The sequence below is a fragment of the Lissotriton vulgaris genome, unplaced genomic scaffold, assembly GCF_964263255.1.
Source record: "Lissotriton vulgaris unplaced genomic scaffold, aLisVul1.2 SCAFFOLD_1533, whole genome shotgun sequence".
Classification (NCBI taxonomy): Eukaryota; Metazoa; Chordata; class Amphibia; order Caudata; family Salamandridae; genus Lissotriton; species Lissotriton vulgaris.
In genome coordinates, this window is record NW_028243822.1 from 505415 (window position 1) to 523529 (window position 18115).

The 18115-nt window shown below is 49.1% G+C and overlaps 1 protein-coding gene across 1 annotated transcript in view; it reads right to left on the reverse strand.

Moving 5' to 3' along the window:
* The window catches only part of LOC147668223 (transcription activator GLI1.S-like), a 46922-nt gene that overhangs the window by 23755 nt on the left and 5052 nt on the right, over positions 1-18115 (reverse strand). Inside the window, exons 2-3 of the mRNA XM_086948692.1 lie at positions 10090-10188; positions 4190-4385 (exon numbers count right to left, since the gene is read on the reverse strand). Coding sequence (XP_086804818.1) covers positions 4190-4385; positions 10090-10188 — 295 coding nt within the window. The remainder of the gene's footprint in view (positions 1-4189; positions 4386-10089; positions 10189-18115) is intronic.

Below are 18115 nucleotides of genomic sequence, written 5' to 3' on the forward strand. Positions count from 1 at the left end.
GTTACTATTCCTGCTACTTTCTGATCCCCATAAATCACAAAGGCACACTATCTTAGATCTGAGAACCCTCAACTTCTTCCTCAAAAAGGAGAAGGTCAAGATGCTCACTTGGCTCAAGTATTGTCTGCCCTGGATCCAGGAGACTGGATAGTAGTGTTGGACTTGCCGAACGCTTACTTTCATATTCACATCCTTTCTGCCCATAAGCATTACCTGAGGTTTACAGTGGGCCTCAAGCACTTACAACTCAACGTGCTCCCCTTTGGCCTTACCAGTGCCCCTCGGGTGTTCACCAAGGTGATGGCAGTGGTCACAGCTCACCTCCACAGATCAGGGGTGCCAGTCTTCCCCTGTCTGGATGACTGGCTGCTGAAGGCAGGATCACCCCAGGCTGTCGTCTCCCACCTCCAGACTACAGCAGACTTTCTGCATTCGCTGGGGTTTGCTATCAACATGCCAAAGTCACACCTGACTGATTCCTTCCTAGATGCTTCATTTAATCAGAGCTGTTCTGGAAACAGTGCACTTTCAGGCTTATCTTTCTGAGCAGCGAGACCAGGATATTCAGTCTATGATACCGATGTTTCAACCTCTAGCCTGAATTTTGATGAGAATGACTGAGGCTGCTGGGCCTCATGGCCTCTTGCATCCTACTAGTGACACATGCCAGATGGCATATGTGGGCTCTGTAGTGGGACCTGAAATTCCTGTGGGTGCAGCACCAGGCGAATCTCCACTACCTGATCCAGATCTCATAGGGAACTGTAAAAGATATTTTGTGTTGGCTAACGAACCGCGATTGGGTGAGAGGCAGAACTCTCTCCCTTCCCCAACTAGATCTCACAGTAGTGACAGATTCATCACTCCTGGGATAGGATGGCCATCTGGGAGAGGTGGAGATTAGAGGACTCTGGTCTACTGTGGAATCTGGACTCAACATAAACATGCTGGAGCTCAAAGCGATACGGCTGGCATTGAAAGCCTTCCTACCCTCCATCACAGGCAGACCGGTACAATTGTTTACAGACAACACCAAACAAACTGGGCGGTCCTTTGTCAAGAGGCGTGTGTCTTTGGAAAATGCTGGAACAGCAGGGCATATCCCTGGTGGTTCAACACCTGACAGGTTCCCAAAATGCCAAACTCAGCCACCGGGGCCTAGTGGTTCATGAATGGCATCTTCATCCGGAGGTGGCGCAAGGTCTCTTTCAGCAGTGTGGAGAGCCTTGGTTAGATCTGTGTGTCTCCACCAAGAATGCGCAATGTCAGCAGTTTTGTGCACTGGAGATTCCAAGGCAGCTCACGCTCTGAAACGCTTTTCATCTCGAGTGAAGCTCAGACCTCCTGTACTCCTTTCCACCCATACCACTCCTGCCCAGAGTTCTCAAGAAGATCAGGGACAACTGGGCCCAACTCATCCTTGTGGGCAGACTGGGCACAGAGAGTCTGGTATCCCCAGCTTCTCAGCATGAGCATTGATCATCCGATCAGGTTACCACTTCGGAAGGATCTTCTGTTGCAGCAGCAGGTGCTCCACCCAAACCTGTCAACTCTACACCTTCTTGCGTAGAGATTAAGCGGTGGCAGTTGACAGCATTCAACCATCCTCCCGAAGTCTGCAATGCTATTTTGACAATCAGGCGTCCCTCCATCAAAACGGTGTATGCCTGCAGTTGGAACAAATTTGTATTATCTGGTAGGAAATAGTCTATTGACTCCTTTATGCTTCTCTTTCTGATGTCCTTCTTTTTATCCTTACCCTTGCCCAGCAGGGCTCTGTTCTGGGTACTCTCAATGGATACCTTCCTGCTCTGTCTGCCTTTTTTGTGGCTGCCTGACCAACTCTCTTTATTTAAGTCGCATATTGTACCTAGGCTTCTCAAAGGTCTTGTACATATGTTTCTATCTTCCCCTTTCATTATGCCTCAGTGGGATCCTTAAATTGCTCCTCGCATTTCTGATGTGTGGGGTATATTGGAGCAAAGAAGGGTCGGGAGGTACAGAAACCAACCATTTTGCTCTAGGTAATTCTCTGTATAAAAATCTGCTACACACTGGCCAAGAAGCAGCCCCCTGAGGGCTTAAGGGCTAGTTCCATCAGGGTTAAAGCTGAGTCCCAGTCATGGAAATCTGCCAGGCCGCAAAGTGGGCGTCCCTGCACACATTCACCAGACACTACCACCTGAATAGTAGGGTTCAAAGAGACTAGCACTTCACCCATTCAGTCCTGCAGGAGTTTTTGGTTTAGAAGTTGTCCAAAGTCAACCACCTGGGATGATAGTGCTTGGGTATCTATTCAGAGGTGAGGATTCTGAGGCTAGAGTCTCTATCAGATGAACAAGTTCCTTACCTTTGATAATGCATTATCTGGTAGAGACAAGATCTAGCTATAGATCCCTTACCAACCGATCCATCCACCCTGCTCTGCAGACAGGTTTCTAGAGTCAAGGCTTATCACTTAGAGGGCCCTAGTTTGTACACACTAGGGGCAGTGCAACTCAAGGCTCTACGCTCCAGGTGTGGAAAGTTGTAAAAAGTAACTGACATCAGTGCGAAGAGGTGGCGCCTATATAGGTGACACTGACGTCACTTACGGCACGGACGATGTTGACGATGCCAAGCAGAGCTGATGGACGCCACCTACCAGTATGCAGGGGTACTGATCGTGCAAAAATCTTCCAGGTTCAGTCTGACACCTGGGAAATTCAAAGGTAAGGAATCTGTGGCTAGATCTTGTCTCTACCAGATAATGCGCTACTGAAGGTAAGTAACTTGTTCAATGGAAGCATGTCTAGCGGGACTATACTATGTGACGGACAAAGGAATACCGTGAAAATAGCTATTCAATGTGATACAGCTACCAGCAGCTAATGTTTCACAATGCACATTTAGGGGCACCATAGCTGTCTGATAAGGACATATTTCCTGCTGTACGAATTCATATTATTAAATACCCACCTGACCTTCTCTATAGAGTGACGTGTCATAAGACATAGAAATTCTAAACTGTATCAGAATATTATGTATGCATTTGTTCCTTTTCACATCTATTGCATAAAAATGTAGAAAATAACAGTTGTGAGCTACTTCTCAAATCAAAAATGGGAAACTGCCCTTACAACATGGGCTGAGCCATGGAGGGCATTTCCACGCAAGTAGAACAACGCTTGCCTAAACCACCCATATTCCTTAACCACGCATATGCCTTAACCACCCATATGCCTTAACCATGCATATGCCTTAACCACACATATGACTTAACTACGCATATGCCTTAACCACACATATGCGTGGTTAATGCAGTCAGCGGTCTAGATGTGCGGATGGGCAGGGAGAGGAACAGGAAGGATAGGGAGGGGAAGCTCCGGGACGTGGCCTGGTAAGTGGGGCTGGGGCAGGTTTGAAGGAGGGAGGGGTAGTTATTAGGGGTGGGACGGTTTTAGGGCTTAGGACGAGGGGAGGGTAAGGGTAGTTTTTTGGCAGGGGCAAGGTTTTAGAGCTCAGAACAAAGGGGTAGGAGTAGTTTTAATGGCTAGGTCCAGGTTTTAGGGCTCAGGGAGGGTGGAAAGAGGCAGTTTCCAGGGGTGGGGCAGTATAGGGCTCAGGGTGAGGGGCTGGAGTTAGGGTTATTGTTTGGCAGGGGGCAGGGTTTTAGGCCTCAGGGTGGGGGGAGGGGAAGGGGCAACTTTCGCAACTTTCAGTGCTGCGGGCAGTTTTAGGACCGGGGGGGGGGGGATTGGAGTCAGGGTAGTTTTTTGGGCAGGGGCCAAGTGTTAGGGCTCAGGGTGAGGAGTCGGGTAGTTTTAAGGGCTGGGGCTGGGTGGATTGCAGGGCTGGGGTATCGGATGTTACGGCACAGGCTGGGGGGCTGGGTTGCACACTTTACCATGCATATCTCTTTACCAATCATGCCTTTACAATTAACTTTGTTGTAAAAGCATGCGTAGTAAAGACACAGTTGTGGTTTAGACTGTGTTGTTTAGTGGTTAGATGTTCGAATGTACAAGTATTAAAGGGGACATTGCTCGTACAATAAATTTGCTCATGTTCAAAGCTTTTTTTTTCTTTTCATTGCCTTTCAATCCCTTCAATGACCAGGTCCACTTCATTTATGGTTGCCCTGAATGGCAGACATTTTTGGAGCACCATCCCACAATGCTGGGGAGGATGTGACATCATGATTCTTTACCTGATTGTTCCGATGGACAGATGGCCATAGGAGCCATTGGCTGAGCTACAGCGGGAGTTGATGAAAGCCACCAGAGAGTTGGGGGAAGTTCGGATCACCGTCTGCAGGTCAACACTTGCATCCGACAGGGGAGATATGGAGAGAGCCCGTTTCTTGTTCAACTTCATGTTGTTACGAGGGGTGGAAAACCGAGACCCTGTGAGGGGAAAAAACAGACAAGCGGGGAAAATGTTAAGTATGTGAGGAAGAGGAGGGGAAAGGCTGAGCAGAGTGGACAAATCTGAGCAGGGTCAGACAAGAAATCAAAATCAGCCCTGGCAAACATTTTCAAATCAGCCCCACAGTGAGGCCGGGGTTAGACTGGGACAAAGGGGCTTCGATTGATGGGTCCTGGCACCCCATCCTGCTCTGACAGCAGCCGCTAGTCTGCGGTCCACAGAGCATGCCAGAGGGCCCGCCCGCCTCTGAATCCGAGTACTGGAATTGAGATATCGCACTCCATGAATTATTACAGCCAATGTAATCATTTATTTTGATTGTTCTTCATGGTTTTGTTTAAAGCCAGTAACCACAGAGAGCGTCTTTGCATTTGGTGGATGTGCTGCTCCACCTGCACCTTAATCATGCCTGTAGGGTAGGGCTCAAAGTCCCAATATTTGAACACGTGTACTTTTAAACACAGAATCTCACACTTATAACCCCAGTGCAAAGGTTTTGTTGTCCCAGGAGAGCAGTACCTGATTTGAAGAAACACTGAGTAGTGTCTCACAGATTCCATTCAAGAATCACCTTACAGAAGATACCAACCATGGCCATGCTCACAGGTCCTAGTCACTGTCATTTATTCTCACTGCATAGATTTAACCCATTCTGCTCTGCTTAAGATTAAACACCTATATTTATAACTACTTTATATGAAAGAGAGCCTGGTATCAACCATGCAAGCAGATTCTGTTGTCAATATATACTATTTTATTACCATTGTTGAGGGTGGAGCTGTCAGGGAACAATTACTATTTTCCCAACATGAGCACTGTGACCCACTTGAGGCTTCACCTCTAGTTAATCAAGGGCCGCCAGACTCAATAATTGTGGTAAATGTAGTATATTAGACTATTAAACTCTAGGCTTATCTAGCACCCACACATGTATTACATATATTAATTCACTCACCGTGTTCCATGAGAGCGGGCATATTGAGCAGTGAATTCACTCACCGAGTTCCATGAGAGGGGAAAGAGTGAGCCCTGAATTCATTCACATTATATCATGAAAGGGGCGAAGTAATCCCTGAATTCACTCACTGTGTTCCATAAGAGGGGCAAAGTGAGCCCTGAATTCACTCACTGTGTTCCATGAGACGGGCAGAGTGATCCCTAAATTCACTCACTGTGTTCCATAAGAGCAGGCAGATTGAGCAGTGAATTCACTCACTGTGTCCCATGAGAGGGGAGAGAGTAAGCCCTGGATTTACTAACAATGTACCATGAGATGGGCAAAGTGATCCCTGAGTTCACTCACTGTGTTCCTTAAGAGGGGAAAAGTGAGCCCTGAATTCAATCACTGTGTTTTATAAGACCAGGCAGATTGAGCAGTGAATTCACTCACCGTGTCCCATGAGAGGGGACAGAGTAAGCCCTGGATTTACTAACAATGTACCATGAGATGGGCAAAGTGATCCCTGAGTTCACTCACTGTGTTCCTTAAGAGGGGAAAAGTGAGCCCTGAATTCAATCACTGTGTTTTATAAGACCAGGCAGATTGAGCAGTGAATTCACTCACCGTGTCCCATGAGAGGGGACAGAGTGAGCTCAGAATTCACTCACCGAGTCCCATGAATGGGGACAGAGTGAGTCCTGAATTCACTCACTGTGTTTCATAAGAGGGGCAGAGTGAGCCCTGAATTCACTCGCTGTGTTCCATGAGTGGGGCAGAGTGAGTCCTGAATTCACTCACTGTGTTCCATGAGAGGGGCAGAGTGAACCCTAAATTCACTCACCGTGTTCCATGAGAGAGGGCAGAGTGAGTAGTGAATTCACTCGCTGTATTCCGTGAAAGGGGCAGAGTGATCCCTGAATTCACTTGCTGTGTTCCATGAGAGGGGCAGAGTGAGCCCTGAATTCACTCGCTCTGTTCCATAAGAGGGGCAGAGTGAGCCCTGAATTAACTCGCTGTGTTCCATGAGAGAGGGCAGAGTGAGCCCTGAATTCACTCGCTGTGTTCCATGAGAGGGGCAGAGTGAACCCTAAATTCACTCACCGTGTTCCATGAGAGAGGGCAGAGTGAGTAGTGAATTCACTCGCTGTATTCCGTGAAAGGGGCAGAGTGAGCCCTGAATTCACTCACTGTGTTCCATAAGAGGGGGCAGAGTGAGCCCTGAATTACTTACAGTGTTCTATGAGATGGGCAGAGTGATCCCTGAATTCACTCACTGTGTTCCTTAAGAGGGGCAGAGTGAGCCCTGAATTACTTACAGTGTTCCATGAGAGTGGCACAGTGATCCCTGAATTCACTCACTGTGGTCCATAAGAGGGGCAGAGTGAGTCCTGAATTCACTCGCATAGTTCCATGAGAGGGGCAGAGTGAGCCATGAATTCACTCGCTGTGTTCCATGAGAGGGGCAGAGTGAACCCTAAATTCACTCACCGTGTTCCATGAGAGAGGGCAGAGTGAGTAGTGAATTCACTCGCTGTATTCCGTGAAAGGGGCAGAGTGAGCCCTGAATTCACTCACTGTGTTCCATAAGAGGGGGCAGAGTGAGCCCTGAATTACTTACAGTGTTCTATGAGATGGGCAGAGTGATCCCTGAATTCACTCGATGTGTTCCATAAGAGGGGCAGAGTGAGCCCTGAATTACTTACAGTGTTCTATGAGATGGGCAGAGTGATCCCTGAATTCACTCACTGTGTTCCATAATAGGGGGCAGAGTGAGCCCTGAATTACTTACAGTGTTCTATGAGATGGGCAGAGTGATCCCTGAATTCACTCACTGTGTTCCATAAGAGGGGGCAGAGTGAGCCCTGAATTACTTAAAGTGTTCCATGAGAGTGGCACAGTGATCCCTGAATTCACTCACTGTGGTCCATAAGAGGGGCAGAGTGAGTCCTGAATTCACTCGCATAGTTCCATGAGAGGGGCAGAGTGAGCCCTGAATTCACTCACCGTGTTCCATGAGAGAGGGCAGAGTGAGTAGTGGATTCACTCGCTGTATTCCGTGAAAGGGGCAGAGTGAGCCCTGAATTCACTCACTGTGTTCCATAAGAGGGGGCAGAGTGAGCCCTGAATTACTTACAGTGTTCTATGAGATGACCAGAGTGATCCCTGAATTCACTCACTGTGTTTCATAAGAGGGGGCAGAGTGAGCCCTGAATTACTTAAAGTGTTCCATGAGAGTGGCACAGTGATCCCTGAATTCACTCACTGTGGTCCATAAGAGGGGCAGAGTGAGTCCTGAATTCACTCGCTCTGTTCCATGAGAGGGGCAGAATGAGCCCTGAAATCACTCACCGTGTTCCATGAGAGAGGGCAGAGTGAGTAGTGAATTCACACGCTGTATTCCGTGAAAGGGGCAGAGTGAGCCCTGAATTACTTACAGTGTTCTATGAGATGGGCAGAGTGATCCCTGAATTCACTCACTGTGTTCCATAAGAGGGGGCAGAGTGAGCCCAGAATTCACTCACTGTATTCCGTGAAAGGGGCAGAGTGATCCCTGAATTCACTCGATGTGTTCCATGAGAGGGGCAGAGTGAGCCCTGAACTCACTCGCTGTGTTCCATGAGAGGGCAGAGTGAGCACTAAATTCCCTTTCAGTGTTCCATGAGAGGGGCAGAGTGAGCCCTGAATTCACTCACTGTGTTCCATGAGAGGGGCAGAGTGAGCCCTGAATTCACTCGCTGTGTTCCATGAGTGGGGCAGAGTGAGCCCTGAATTACTTACAGTGTTCTATGAGATGGGCAGAGTGATCCCTGAATTCACTCGATGTGTTCCATAAGAGGGGCAGAGTGATGCCTGAATTCACTCAATGTGTTCCATAAGAGGGGCAGAGTGATCCCTGAACTCACTTGCTGTGTTCCATGAGAGGGCAGAGTGAGCACTAAATTCCCTTTCAGTGTTCCATGAGAGGGGCAGAGTGAGCCCTGAATTCACTCACTGTGTTCCATGAGAGGGGCAGAGTGAACCCTAAATTGACTCACTGTGTATCATGAGAGAGGGCAGAGTGAGTATTCCGTGAAAGGGGCAGAGTGAGCCCTGAATTACTTACAGTGTTCTATGAGATGGGCAGAGTGATCCCTGAATTCACTCGATGTGTTCCATAAGAGCGTGCAGAGTGAGCCCTGAATTACTTACAGTGTTCCATGAGATGGGCAGAGTGATCCCTGAATTCACTTGATGTGTTCCATAAGAGGGGCAGAGTGATCCCTGAATTCACTCGCTGTGTTCCATAAGAGGGGCAGAGTGATGCCTGAATTTACTCGGAGTGTTCCATAAGAGGGGCACAGTGATCCCTGAATTCACTCGATGTGTTCCATAAGAGGGGCAGAGTGATCCCTGAATTCACTCGCTGTGTTCCATAAGAGGGGCAGAGTGATCCCTGAATTCACTCGCTGTGTTCCATAAGAGGGGCAGAGTGATCCCTGAATTCACTCGCTGTGTTCCATAAGAGGGGCAGAGTGATCCCTGAATTCACATGATGTGTTCCATAAGAGGGGCAGAGTGATCCCTGAATTCACTCGATGTGTTCCATAAGAGGGGCAGAGTGATCCCTGAATTCACTCGCTGTGTTCCATAAGAGGGGCAGAGTGATCCCTGAATTCACTCGCTGTGTTCCATAAGAGGGGCAGAGTGATCCCTGAATTCACATGATGTGTTCCATAAGAGGGGCAGAGTGATCCCTAAATTCACATGATGTGTTCCATAAGAGGGGCAGAGTGATCCCTGAATTCACTCGATGTGTTCCATAAGAGGGGCAGAGTGATCCCTGAATTCACTCGCTGTGTTCCATAAGAGGGGCAGAGTGATCCCTGAATTCACTCGTTGTGTTCCATAAGAGGGGCGGAGTGATCCCTGAATTCACTTGCTGTGTTCCATAAGAGGGGCAGAGAGATCCCTGAATTCACATGATGTGTTCCATAAGAGGGGCAGAGTGATCCCTGAATTCACTCGATGTGTTCCATAAGAGGGGCAGAGTGATTCCTGAATTCACTCGCTGTGTTCCATAAGAGAGGCAGAGTGATCCCTGAATTCACTCGCTGTGTTCCATAAGAGGGGCAGAGTGATCCCTGAATTCACATGATGTGTTCCATAAGAGGGGCAGAGTGATCCCTGAATTCACATGATGTGTTCCATAAGAGGGGCAGAGTGATCCCTGAATTCACTCGATCTGTTCCATAAGAGGGGCAGAGTGATCCCTGAATTCACTCGATGTGTTCCATAAAAGGGGCAGAGTGATCCCTGAATTCACTCGCTGTGTTCCATAAGAGGGGCAGAGTGATCCCTGAATTCACTCGCTGTGTTGCATGAGAGGGACAAAGTGAAACCTAAATTCACTCTCTGTGTTCCATAACAGATGGCAGAGTGAACCCGGAATTCACTCGCTGTGTTCCATGAGAGGGACGGAGTGAGCCCTAAATTTACTCTCTGTGTTTCATGAGAGGGGCAGATGAGCCCTGAATTCAATTTCTGGGTCCCATGAGAGGGGGCAGAGTTTGCCCTGAATTCAATCATAGTGTTCCATCAGAGGGGGCAGAGAGCGCCCTGAATTTACCTGCTGCATGCAGTCATCATGTGCACAGCGGGTCCCTGAATTCAATTAATTGTGTACTTATCATGTGTACATTTGTGCTTTGATTCGCTCATTGCTTTCACCCCTGGTTTACACATTGTGCCCCAAATTTACTTACCATCTGGGTTGATGATGTGCTCGTTGGGCTGAGCCATGCCGCAGCCATGGTAGCTGGTCATGAGGTTTGCTTGGTGGCAGTAAGGCATCTCATTTATTGCTGAAATAGAGACAGAAGTCAGCAGTTAGTGCACTATTTTGTTAGCATGGTTCTCAGTGTGTCCTCCCACATCTCCCACTACAGAAATCACATGTATTCCCATAGAATTCCCTATCTGCAACACCCTAGGAAGACCATATTATTCCAGGTCATTATAAAAACCTCCACTAGGACTCTGGAGCTACCATACTGTGCCATGCGGCACCACTCATGACTCCTAGTTCATCGAAAATATCACAGTACGCCATGGGACTGCCCACACCCCTCATGCCTGAAACTGGAATACTTTGTCAAGGTGTTTTGTTTATTTAATATTTTGATATTTTGCCAATAAGGCAATACAAACAATAAATTGATATACAATTACAACTGAAAAAACAACATAATTCTTAAAACCTCCATTCATCATAAATGACTTTCATTGCATCAATAAACATAAACATCTAAAATTCACCAGCCATACATATGAAATATTCTAAAAACGGCAATCAGGAATTTACCTAAAATAAAACAATCTCCTTATTATTTGTGCAAAATACAATTGTTACGGTTCAAAATACGCCAATCTTAAGCACAAAATATTCAAAAAGACCACAGGCCGGTATTTAATATAATATATCCGAAAGAAAAAATTAGTTATGGATTCCTCACCTTAGAATTACCCCCCAGGCGTCAGACTGGATCCGGAGAATTTTTCTTCAGCAGTACCCCTGCGTGTCGGTAGGGGGCATCGGTCGACTCCGCGTTCGACGTTGGCATTGTGGTCACCGGAATGACGTCGCAGTATCTATTTAGACGCTGCCCCTGCACCCTGACGACAGTTCTTTCTGTTTCTGCACCAGCCAGCGCCGATCCGGAGAGAGCGATACCTCGACTCACTTTTTGGCTCTCTTTTTTGCGACTTTTTGTCGACATCTTTTCGAGTCGTTCGACTCCTGGTGTATGTAGGGATGTCCCGTCGTCGAACCAGCGTCAAGGCTTGCAAAACTAGATGTCAGTTTCGGACCCGCACCTAGTGTGCCTTTGTTGTTTGGAGCGTGACCATGACCTGTAGACGTGCTCCGACTGCCGGGCCATGAACCCGAAGTCTTTGTGGGAGCAGTCCCGAAAGATTTTTGAGACCCAGCAGTCCGCTCCGCGCCATTTAAGGTCCCGGTCAAGATGGAGGTCGCGGGATCGGTTGCGGAGCCATCTCCACCACTTCTTGTCGAAGTCTTCATCTTGGGGTAAGTCGAAGCACAAGAAGAAGGCGAAGAAGCATTGTCGCTCTTCACGTTCTCCCGTCCATTGGCCGATGCGATGTGGGAAGCGGACGGTAGTTGTTCGGCTCCGCCCGTGGAGCCCGTTGCGTTGACTCTGGCCTTCCCTACCTTACCGGGAGCTGGAGCAACCCTGCCCAACTTCGTAGCTCTCACGAAGTCCTCCATTCCATCTTTGGGCAGCCCGACTCCACCGGCACGCCTTCGGGCCCCACAGACTCGGCTGGGGGCTCTAGGACTTTGATGCCAGTGACTTCTGCTCTGGCACCGTAGGGCCCCCAGGGATCCAGGCCGGGATCCGGACTGGTGCTGGTCGACCTCGTGACACCTCCTCCAGCGCCGAATCCAGTGTCAACACCTCCGCCCCCTCCGTCACCGGTTGTGTCCCCAGCCGACGTCGACCCCAGCCTCCCCCTCAATGTGGACACGGAGTCGGACTAGCGCCAACCAGTACTTTTGTACCACTGTTCTCCCCTAGTGTTCCCTATTGCCCTGAGTGGCTACCAGAGGAAGGTGAGGAGGACTGGGAGGGGTCTGTGGACCCTTTGGCAGACCAGTTAGAGGAACGGATTGGAGAAAGGAGTTGGGTTAGGTCAGTGGTCTAGACACCTCCCCAGATCTTGGCATGCTATCTCCCCTACCATGGCTACGGAGGAGGGTGCATCTTACGAAGTGGTGTTGCGTAGGGCGGCTAAGGCCTTAAACCTTGAGCTTCCTACGGTGGCGGTCAGGACTAAACTCCTGACCAAGGTGCTTCAGCCTCTTCGGAGCCCCTGCTGCTGTTCAATGAGGCCCTTACAGGCATCCTTTTGGGCACTTGGTCCAAGCCCAACACAGGGGCCCCTGTGGACAGGATGATTGCCCTAAGCCACCGCCCGGCCCCGGGCGACCCCATTTTCCTCTCCCAATACCCTACCCCTGAGAGCTTGGTGGTCCAAGCCTCGACTTCCAAGGGTGCATTCCCTACAGCACCACCTGATAGGGAATCGAAGAAGCTGGACCATCTATGAAGAAAATGTTTTCTTCCTCCAGCTTAGGACTGCCGCATGTCTCTTGGGCCGTTACTCCCACTCTGTGTAGGACACGGTTGCGCAGGTGCTGCCGCAGTGCCCGGAGGAGGCCCGGGCCGTGCTCTCCCGTGCAGTGGCCGGAGGGAGACACGCAGCAAAGTTTCCCATCCGAAGTGGGATGGACACCGCCGACTCCCTAGGCAGGACGATTTCTGCGTCAGTAGCCCTTAAAGGCTATGCCTGGCTGAGATCCACTGGCTTTTCGGGTGATGTCCAAGCTACACTTTTGGACATGCCCTTTGATGGCCGTCTCATGTACGGCGACAAAGCAGACAACGCGATCAAGCACTTTAAGAACTCCAGGGCTATGGCCAGATGTTTGGGCCTTGCTTCCACCTCTCACCCCACGCAGTCTGCTTTTCGCCCCTTTCGTGGCTATGGAAGGGGTGCCCTGCCACTATCCACTCAGAACCACAGGCCTAGGGAAGCTGTCCAGCCTCTGCACGGCCGGTATCGTGGGACCCACCATCATGGGTCTGGGGCCAGTGGGCGGGCTAGTCCACCTGCGCCCACTCTGGCAGCAGCCTCCAAGCCCTCCTAGTCCGACCTTTCAGGGCCACCAATCCCCAGTGGCCGGCAGGATTTGCCATCACTTCCCCCACTGGCTGAACATAATGCCGGACAGGTGTGTTTTGCAGATAGTCCGAAGGGGCTACTCTCACCCCTTCGAGACTACCCTTCCATCCATGCCACCTCAATTCCATTGCATGTCGGAGGATCACCGGGCCCTTCTCCAAAAGGAAGTTACGACTCTCTTAAGTCAAGGGAGCCATCGAGGGTGTTGCTGCCCCAGAAGTAGGTCATGGTTTTTATTCCCACTACTTTCTGGTGCCCAAGGACGACAAGGGCCTGCATCCTATCTTGGATCTCAGGAACGTCCACCACTTCCTCCGGAAGGAGAAGTTCAAAATGTTGACACTGGCTCAGGTCCTGTCTGCCCTCGACCCTGGAGACTGGATGGTAGCATTGGATTTGCAGGACACTTATTTTCACATCCCCGTACTGCCGGCCCATCGGCGTTACCTACCATTCATGGTAGGCCACGAGCACTTTCAGTTTACCCTGCTTCCCTTTGGCCTTACTAGCGCCCCATAGGTGTTCACAAAAGTGATGGTGGTGGTCACCGCTAATCTGAGCAGATCAGGGGTTCCAGTCTTCCCTTATCTCGATGACTGGCTGTTGAAGGCAGGCTCGCCCCAGGCTGTTGTCTCCCACCTCCAGAATATGGCCGAACTTCTGCATTCGCTGGGGTTCACCATCAACGTGCCAAAGTCACACCAGATTCCCTCTCAGAAGCTCCTTTTCATCGGAGTGGTTCTGGACTAGGATGACCAGACGTCCCGGTTTTCCCGACACTTTTTTCCAAGTTAAGGAAATGAACGGGTTTTTAAAAAGTGTCCGGGTGAAACATAGAAATGTCCCGGTTTTTCATTGTTCATTGGTGTTTTGGTTCAGCGTGCGCGTGCATGCTCTCTTTGCACTCAAGGCATGGCGTTAGGTGAGCGTTGTAGGGGAAGGGAAATCCTTTGAAGAGAGACACTTTCTCTCGGGATTTCCCTTCTCTTTGTACAACGCAGCGCCACCTACGTCATCGTGCCAGCCACCGGCTCTGGTGTTCTGATTCTTCAGTTACTGCTATTGGTTATGTCAGAGGTCTTCAAATGCAGATAGTGCGCGCCGCTATGACCACTTTGCTTTGGAATTAAACTTAAGGGGCAGCTCCCCGCATGAGAGGAAAAATGTGAAGATCGAAAACAGCTAGAGAGTGGAATGAGAATACAAATTCCCTGCACCTGATGTACGATACATTTAAAGACTATTGCAGCCTGGATTGGCCTTGGACTTCTATGGTGCCATGTGAAACTCTCCTGAACATGGACAGACTCATGGAGATGTGAGTGTGTGTCATTTGAAAACTATGCCTCTCATACCGATGCAACCCTGAAACTCAATGAAAAATCAGAGAGCAGGGTCTGGAAACTCTTTAATGGGACTTCAATAACAACGCAATCCGAAGTGCTAAAAGTAAGTGACTGGGATCGTTTTGAAACGCCATAATTTTCATAGCACATGCAATTACTAATTTTCCAATCAAGGCTACAACAAACGAAATGATGGGTGTGAAAATAACTAGATGTGAAAGAGGTGCATACACATTGAACTATTCAAAATATTAGCAGTTGGCAAGTTGGATTTACGTGTGCACTCGCTTTATGTAAGAATTACAAATGCAACAGTTCTGTTGTCTCAAGAAAGGAAAAAGAAAAGGAAATAAAGTGAAATACTTCTTTTCATATTAGTAATTGCAACACGGTGAAATAACAATATATTATAAAAAAACACGAGACCCAGAATGCCCCTGAGAGTATAAAAGACAGTAGCACACACTTCTAATTGAAAACAGACTACCGTGAACAAGGCCGCAATGGCTAAAAGGCATTGGTGATGTTTGTGCAATGCTGTTTGCTCATTAAAGAACATGATAATATGAGCTTCCAGGAGTGCAGCATCCTTCTTTTTGTTTGAAATTACTCTAGGCTACTGGTCATATCTCAACGCTTGCACCAGCAAATAGTGACCGCGCCATTATGACCACTTTGTTTTGGAAATATATATATGCATATGTGTGTGTGTATATGTATGTATATATATATATAAACTCAACAGTGGTGCACTCGTTCCCTTCCTCGTGGAGAAAACAAGAGAGCAGCGATATATATACTTATTTGATAAGAAAACCTACTTAGAATTTCAAGGCAAGGGTGGTCACCAACTATAGCAAATGTTGAGACAAAGTCTGTTTAAATGGAATTAATGGTTACTGCCAATAAAAGACCTCTGATTTGTCGTCTGTAATGCTTCATCTCGGTCTGTGGAGGCAGCTGTCGTAGTCCTTTTTCTATGTCTATGACAGCTGTCAAATAGTCCTACTTTTATGTGGATGGTTACTGCAAAACGTAGTCCTATGTCTATGACCTGTCCCCGTTTTTTGTTTTGAGAATCTGGTCACCCTATTCTGGACGCAGCGCAGTTTCGGGCTTATCCTTCCAAGCAGCGAGTCCGGGATATTCGGACTATAATTCTGATCTTTCAGTCTCTATCCCGGGTTTCGGTCAGAATGACCCTAAGGCTACTGTGCCTCATGGTCCTCCTGCATCCTGCTGGTGGACTATGCCAGGTGGCTTATGTGGGCTCTGCAGTGGGACCTGAAGCTCCAGTAGGCACAGCATCAGGGGAATCTTTCCGATTGAGTCCAGATCTCGGAGGGTACTGCACATCAATTGCAGTGGTGGCTAACGAACCAGGATTGGGTCAAGGGCAGGTCCCTCTCCCGTCCCCAGCCAGAGTTCACAGTGGTGACAGATGCATCACTTCTGGGGTGGGGCAGCCACATGGGAGAGGTGGAGATCAGAGGCCTCTGGTCTCCGGCTGAGCCGGGCTCCATCAACCTTCTGGACCTTTGGACGATCCGTCTTACAATTAAGGCCTTCCTTCCTTCTGCCAAAGGGAGAGTAGTGCAGGTGTTCACGGACAACACCACCGCCATATGGTACTGCAACAAACAGGGCGGGTGGGGTCGTGGACACTATGTCAGGAGGCAATTCATCTCTGGAAGTGGCTGGAACATCAGGGCATGTCCCTGGTGGTTGAACACCTGGCAGGTTCTCTGAACACCGGGGCTGATGAACTCAGCCACCGGTGCATGATGGATCACAAATGGCGTCTTTACTCGGAGGTGATGCAAAGTCTCTTTCAGCGGTGGGGAGAGCCTTGGTTAGATCTATTCGCCACTGAAGAGAAAGCCTAATGTCAGCAGTTCTGCGCATTGGAATTTCCAAGGCGGCACTCGATCTGTGATGCTTTTCGCCGCGAGTGGAGTTGCGATCTTCTATACACCTTTCTGCCTACACCACTTCTACCCAGAGTACTGAAGAAGATCAAGCGCGACCGGGCCCAAGTCGTTCTTGTGGCCTCGGATTGGGCTTGAAGAGTATGCTATCCTGAGCTCTTTCACAAGGCCATCGATTCTCTGATCAGACTTCCCCTTTGGAAGGATCTTCTGACTCAGCAGCAGGGGACAGTCCTCCGCCCGAACCTGTCCTGCCTCCACCTCCTTGCGTGGAGATTGAGCGGTAACAGTTGACAGCGTTCGCCCTTCCTCCCGAAGTCTGTAACGTTATCTTAGCAGCCAGGCGTCCCTCCACCAAAACAGTCTATGCTTGTAGATGGAACAAATGTGTGGTATAGTGCACAGCAGAGGCTGTGAATGCCCCTTCTGCAAACCTTTCAGAAGTTCTCCTCTTCATTCTTTTATGGCCCAGCAGGGCTCAGCTTTGGGCACTTTAAAATGCTTTCTTTCGGTCATTTCTGCATTTCTTCCGCTTCCTGATCAGCCTTCTCTTTTCAAGTCCCCTATTTTAAATTGCTTCCTTAAGGGCATTTCTCACTTGTTTCCTCCAATTCCTTTCGTAATGCCCCAGTGGGACTTGAACCTGGTTCTGACCTACCTTATGTGCGCTCCTTTCGAGCTGCTACATAACTTTCCCATCAGACTTTTGACTCTTAAAACTGACTTTTTGGTAGCCATCACCTATGCTCACAGGGTGAGTGAGCTTTAGGCTCTTTCTTCCAAACCTCCTTTCCTGGCTGTTCATCCGGACAAAGTTGTCCTACGCACCAGGCCTTCTTTCCTTCCCAAAGTGGTTAACCCTTTCCACATAGGACAGACCATCACTTTGCCCACCTTTTTCCTGCCCCGCACCTTTTTATAGATGAGAGGCTTCGCCGTCTGGATCCAAAATGTGGATTTCACAAAACAATTCCAGGTGGATGACCAGCTCTTTGTTGGCTATGTGGGTGCCAAGAAAGGTCGGGCCATGCCAAAACAAACCATCTCTCGATGGATCATTCTTTGCATCAAAATCTGCTATTCCTTAGGGAAAAAGGAACCTCCAGTGGGGTTGCGTGCCCATTCCACCAGGGTGACGGTAGCTACTACTGCTTTGGGATGTGGAGTCCCCCTTCATGACATCTGCCAGGCAGCTACATGGGCTTCATTGCACATGTTTACCAAACACCACTGCCTGTACAGCCAAGTCCGGAGAGACAGCTTCTTTGGCTGTTCAGTTCTCCAGGACTTTCTGGTGTGAACTTGGTTCGCAGACCCACCTCCGGAATTGGTGTTGCTGGGGTATCTATTCTAAGGTGAGGAATCCATAACTAATTGTCTCTTTCAGATGAACAAGTTACTTACCTTCAGTAACGATATATCTGTAAGAGACACAGATTAGTTATGGATTCCTCACCACCCCACCTATCCTCCCCAGTCTGCGAACTGACTTCAAGGGTAATGGACTTCTCTTCAGGGCCCTAGTTTAGTGCACCAGTGGTCAGTGTCTTGCATGGCTCTGCGCTTCTGACGTGGAATGTTGTGTAAAGAACTGACGTCAGCGCACAGGGGCGGCATCTAAGTAGATACTGCGATGTCATTCCGGCGACCACGGCTCCAACTACGAATGCGGAGTCGACGGACGCCCCCTACCGACGTGCCTGACTCCGGCCCACGGGATTCACGGTTCAATCCCCGGTGCTGGTGGC